Raw genomic sequence first — 6,008 nt, forward strand, 5'->3', positions numbered from 1 at the left:
GTAGGCCGGAAAATGATCGCTTGTTCCGATGTCCAATGAAGGCAGCACGCCCCCTTGGTGGATGTTTCAAAATTCTGAGAGAGAGAGAGAGAGAGAGAGAGAGAGGAGTCCCTCCCTCTGTCGTTCTATAATTCTCCCTCTCTCAACAAGCAACACGTTAGATGCCACGAGGGCGGATCTCCTTCCCCATCAGTTTTTATCCATTGGCCAATCACTCGGCGATAAGCGGCTCAACCTCTCCCCTTCCCTCCTCCACTCCCACTCCCTCCCCCTCCGTCGCCTGTGTGTGTGGTGTGTGCGCTCATACGAAGCAATCTGTTGGGAACTGTTGCGGTGGAAGGTTGCGATGGCCTCTGCCTCAGCTTCCACTGCCATACCGGCCATCGCCGCCCTCAGAAGCTCCTCTCATAGAGACATCCTCTCGCCTGTCTCTGCAGCTTTGCCACGGAGCGGCTTCTCCCACAATCTCTCCTTCTCGCCTCTCTCTGTGACCTCTCCAGGTATGTCTACTTCGTCCCTCTCGTGCTGCATTGCCACGATGGAGGAAGGTTTAAGCTTTACGATCGCTCTAGTTGGGAGCCAACCACAGTCTGATGAGATTCTATAGCTACAAGAAATGTGAGACCATCAAATGCAAGGTGTTCTGTCATGTAAGGATTCAGAACGTACATGTGGCATCTGCAGATTGGTTCATGTCTATGTATATCAAAGGCCAGCGTTGTCCTGCAGTTTGCGCATACATTCGAATGTCTACTGTGGGTACTTAATGAATGAATGCTTGTGAACCATAGCCTGAGGTATTGCTAGGAAGGGATGATGGACTCCAAGAGCAGTGTTTGGGCGATTTTTCATGAATGGAGCCTTCTTTGAGTGAACTGGCTCTCTCTATGCAATTACACAGGAGCATTTTTGATTTGGATCGAAGATATGAGCTCTAGTGTGGATCCTTAGGTTGGTGATTGTGGTTCTCTGACAGACTTTGTGTTGCAGTAAATGGGAGAAGCGCCAGAATCGTGTCTATGGCTACTGGTGATACAAGTGAGGCATCAAAAACTGTGCAGGATGCTTTGAAATACGTCCAGGATGCAGTGAGTGTAACTTTGTTGCCTATGTTTGCTGGGCAATTTCAACTCTCTCGTATATGCATAGCACCATAGCACTTGGTATTGCCCAATGAGGCATCATCTGGTGCAGTTTATCCATATAATCGGGCGGCATGTGCATTTTGATGTTGCAGTGGGAGAAAACTGATGATAAGCTTGCAGTTGGTGGACTGGGCTTCACTGCCTTGATTGTCCTCTGGGCTTCTGCTGGGCTTATTGGTGTAAGTGATGTATCCTGGCTCTTAACATCTCTATGGTGGCGTCTACAACAAATTTTGTAACATATGTAGAGATGTTCCAGTTTTCCAGGGACATTCTCCTTTGCTATTGTTCATTCTATCTTGCATTCAAGTAGTGGACTTGCTATTTGCATCTATTTTTGTTATGGTTTGATGTGTTACATTCACTTGGTAGCTTTGGAAATGGGGTTCTTCTGCTAGTGACATATCCCTTCTTTCAACTATTTGCAGGCAATTGACAAGCTGCCCCTTATTCCCAACTTTTTCGAGTTTGTAGGCATTCTTTTCTCTGGGGTAAGCTTATGCGCAATCTTTCAATTGTCTTTCTTGGTTACTGTGTTTTAATGCATGTACTTTGTTCATTGCTTTTATGCAGTGGTTTATATATCGGTACTTGCTATTCAAGCCCGACAGGTATGCCATTTGTTGCTTGTGTCTGTGTTGTCTCTTTTTCAAGGCGAGTCACTCTAATGTAGGGTTCCATGAGCAGGGAGGAATTGGTGAAGAAATTAGAATCTGCATTGGCTAAGATTACGGGAAGCGAAGCTTAAAATTTCTGAGGACTATCAGCAGGAGTGAAGTAGCCAATCACTTTTTTGATGTAGTCGTTTTCTGTACCTATTATGAAGGCGCATTTTTCGGAAAAATGACCCAATTGATCTTGTGATCTTGAGTCTCCTCTGAACTGTAAGTACTGCCAATTATTAAGCACTTAAGATGAATCATCCTTGCCAAAAATTCTCATGAATAAGAAATAAGAATGCCTCATGGTGCAAGAAAATTCCAGGACGGGAGTGCAAAGTTTTGAATATGCTATCTCAAATTTCTGTAATGTAGTTCAACTTTGGGCAAAGTTGTAGTCAGATGTTGAACTGTTCTATGCATAGGTGGTCAGAAACTTACCTCATTTTGTTAAGACTTGTGGGTAGGTTGGACTGTATATACTGCTGCTGTGACTTTGTAACTAGGTCAGGATTATGGTTGTGACTCTGTACGAGGTTGCAGATAATGACCGAATGCAATGGTCCAGCTTGAATGACAGCCAGAGCATTCGATTTAATTTGATACCCATGTTTAACTTGATAATTTTATCTTTGGACATAATGTAGGTGATGCTTGCCTTCTTGCTGAAGGCTACTGATGTCACTGAAGGAAAGGGGTCCATCTGAGGGTTGTTTGTGTCTCGTTGTTTTGTCTGTACATTGGGTAGTTGTCCACTTTTGTCATGACATTGTTGCGGCTTGCGCTGGTTTGGCATACTTGAAAAGGTAATGCTCAAACTCAATACCGATTTTATGGCATCCTCCAAGGATGCAGAAGAAAACCAGAGGGCGTGGCTCAGCTGGTTTAGCCTTCGTGATGTATCCCAAGGACCGTCCCACTTTGCCTTGAACTGTTTTACCTCATCATCAACAATGTCTTTATGCTACTCCTTTGTTCTATTAGAATTCTTGCTCTTAGATCTGCTCCTTTTCAATCATACTATGCATTTTCCCCCCATAAATCAAATGAAAGGGAGTGAAGCTAGTTGGCTGATTCTTAGTACTCACAATGCTCATTTTAATTACATATCACTCTCCTTCGGATGTTCCTCAATATGCTTGAACAATATCTTGAAGAGACTCCACTGGATGCCTCTTATAGCCCATTTTGCATTGTGGATGGTATGGAGTAGAGTACCCGTGTTTTTTCTCTAATTTCTCCATCTGACATACGCGAAATGCCTAGTTGCTCTACACCCAATTTGTTAGCCTTACGCCAGCCTTCGAATAGTTGTGAAACGAATAATGAGAACCGAGGAAAAAAGGAGGTGCAACGTATTTACACTCAACGGAAGGAGGAAAATGGCCAGAGGCATTGACAAATGAAAGATGGTGCGACGCAAAACTAAGGTAGCAAATTGAAGATAGACTCTTAATGGGTCAAATCCAAGACCGAACCACGATAGATCGAAGTTCTACCATCCATTACAATGTGAACCATCGATTCAACTTTGAGATAAAATGATTTTCGAACTTTCTTTCCTTTGTCCCTTACAATCGACACTTCAAATTTAGAGGTTCAAAATCATAGTTTAAAATCTTTACATCCTTCATTGTATTTACTAAACTAGCCTTTACCTCTAACCACTGGTCATATGATCCACAATACTATGTATTGTTTCCCTGTCTTGGTGCTTGGCAGAGGAGGTGTCATGTTGTGACCCCATTTGCCAAAAGGTCCATAGCTCACTATAAATCAAGCATAAAACTTCTCTTTTGATAGATGCTGCAGAGGTGACAATTTCTACAGCAGTGCGTAGTTATGTTGCTCACCTTAAGCACCTCTTCTAATTACCATGCGGAAACATCATTATAATCTACTAGGTTGCATTCTTGAATAAAGTGCGAAGCTAACAAAAAATGATGTGAACTTGTGGCAAGAAAACATTAGATAAAACAAGAGGATTGTAATGGCCAATTTAGGGTGTGATATGTTGCAAGGAGGCTATGATCCTTCGCAATAGGGAAAGTTCAACATGATGTTGCCTTAGTCACCATGATCTTTTGCTCTTCGCTTTGAATTGGGACCATGATTGTTGCTCTTCATTTGAATAGAGTATTATGATATTTTTCTCTTTGTCTAACCAAGGATTTGTGAGTCAAAGATGTTGGATACCATGTTATAATAGCACAATGAAAGCATAGATGCAAGATATGAGAGAGAGAGAGAGAGAGAGAGAGAGAGAGAGGAAACAAAAGCTTGAGATTTCGTTGAATACTCTGATTGAACGGATGCAAAGCCATAGCCCTAGGGGCTCTTGTATACTTTCCATAAAAAGTCATCCAATCCAACATAAAGCGATAGAGAAGGAGATAGCTCAAGATCTTGTAAGCGCACACGCACACAACCAAGAGAGCACACAATGGAGATGGAGGCACAAAGCTACTTCTTCTTCTTTACTATTCAACAATGGTGATAAGGTCTACAAATCATAAGTAAAAAATATAATGTAATAAGAAATATGTACATAGCCCTCAATGTGAAACCATAACAAAAAGCAACACTTCTTGCTGCTCCATGTGATATCATGCTTCCATGTGAAAACATAAATCTATTTGTAGATTACCAATCAGATAGTCTATCGGCCCAATCAGCATCTCGCCCCCCATAGAGATGCACCTTCATGCCAACCTCATAGAAAAGTGTATAATCCAATGCACACTCACATAGTACAATGTGCGCCTCAGGACATGGAAGTGGGGCTTCTTGGCAAGCCATATAAACTAACTGTCAAGCCCAACTATGTAACTCAAATGTGGTCACAAGCTTGTCAAAGTAAATTAGGCTCTTAAATCTTTGGCTCTTGTACAAAAGATTAGCTTCTCCTGATTTGTAGCAAATGAACTAATCACATACTAGTGTCACGAAGGACTTTGAAAGACCCCTTAGTGGTGTGGAAGGTATGGTGGCCATCATATAACATAATTAAACATTATTGTAATCTACTAGTTTGCATTACTAAATAAAATACAAAGCTAATAAAAAATTCTATGTGAAGACAAGAAACATTAACTAAAAGATTGCAATGTGCAAGGAGGTTATGATCCTTCACAATAGGAAAAAGTACAACATGGTGTTGCCTTCTTCACCATGATCTTTTGCTCTTCATTTTGAATCAGGATCGTGATCTATTGGTCTTTGTTTTAATGAGCATCATGGTCTTTCTCTCTTCATTTAGTTGAGGATTCATGAGCCAAAGCTGTTTGATTCTATGTCATAATAGCACAATATGAAAGCGTAGATGGAAGATATGCGAGAGAGAGAGAGAGAGAGAGAGAGAGAGAGAGAGAGAGAGAGAGAGTTGGCGGATTGATTGAATGGCCGTCCAATCTAGACGGACACCTAGCCGAACACCACATTTTTAATGAATTTGTACTCTGTTATTTTTTAGAGTTAGCGTAGTTACACTGTGTATAAATCCTGATTCCAGAGTAGCAGGTCGATTCTCTGAGTTGTAATTCTGTCATGATATGTGTAAAAGCCTATGTAAGCAAGCCATTGGCCATTTAGAAAGCCCTAGGTATAAAAGTCAATAACCTTAATATGAAAGGAGACGTAGCTTTTGAAGAGAGAAAGCTCTATTGTACGTACGCTCAAGCGACCATGAAGCTCCAACTTGTGATAGACTTTTCTAATGATTGGGTAATCGAATTTGAATTCCAAAACTTACATTGTGTTCCTCTTTTTTGCTCTTTCAAACAAGTGTAAGCATTGTCAGTTCTGTTGTGGTTCACGACTACGCGTTAGTGAGCCTAATCTTCAGATTTGAGTGCTTAAATCACAATTTTTTGACGTTTTGACCATACGAGAGTGTTTCTAGACCATAGGACGATTTTTTTGGATAGTTCTATTGCAATTTTTAAGAACTTGATCATTATGGATGACGATTTTGGTACCTTATTGGATTGCGATCAAACTTGGTATAACAGTGTCCATAAATGTCTTAGACCTCTTCATAAAGTTTTGTCACATTTCGAGTCCGTTCGAGTGCTGAAATGGCGTGATGACCTAGAGCGACGAGAAAGGACATACGAAGATTTTTTGATCATTGAGTGGTAATTTTTAATTTTTGAGTTGTTGCATAAGCTTGTTAGGTTCACTTCTTGAGGATTGATAACCTCAA

The 6,008-nt window shown here is 41.1% G+C and overlaps 1 protein-coding gene across 1 annotated transcript; it reads left to right on the forward strand.

Annotated features, from left to right (window-relative positions):
* The first annotated feature begins 201 nt into the window (after positions 1-201).
* Positions 202-2,131, forward strand: LOC147422699 (protein CURVATURE THYLAKOID 1C, chloroplastic-like). The gene is made up of 6 exons (XM_086503255.1): positions 202-500; positions 991-1,088; positions 1,238-1,324; positions 1,574-1,636; positions 1,719-1,756; positions 1,833-2,131. Exons 1-6 carry the CDS (start codon positions 347-349, stop codon positions 1,891-1,893), a joined length of 501 nt encoding a protein of 166 aa, XP_086359381.1. The 5' UTR covers positions 202-346; the 3' UTR covers positions 1,894-2,131.
* Positions 2,132-6,008: the final 3,877 nt, after the last annotated feature.

This window comes from Adiantum capillus-veneris, chromosome 27 (genome assembly GCF_014529385.1).
Source record: "Adiantum capillus-veneris isolate H3 chromosome 27, ASM1452938v2, whole genome shotgun sequence".
Taxonomy (NCBI): Eukaryota; Viridiplantae; Streptophyta; class Polypodiopsida; order Polypodiales; family Pteridaceae; genus Adiantum; species Adiantum capillus-veneris.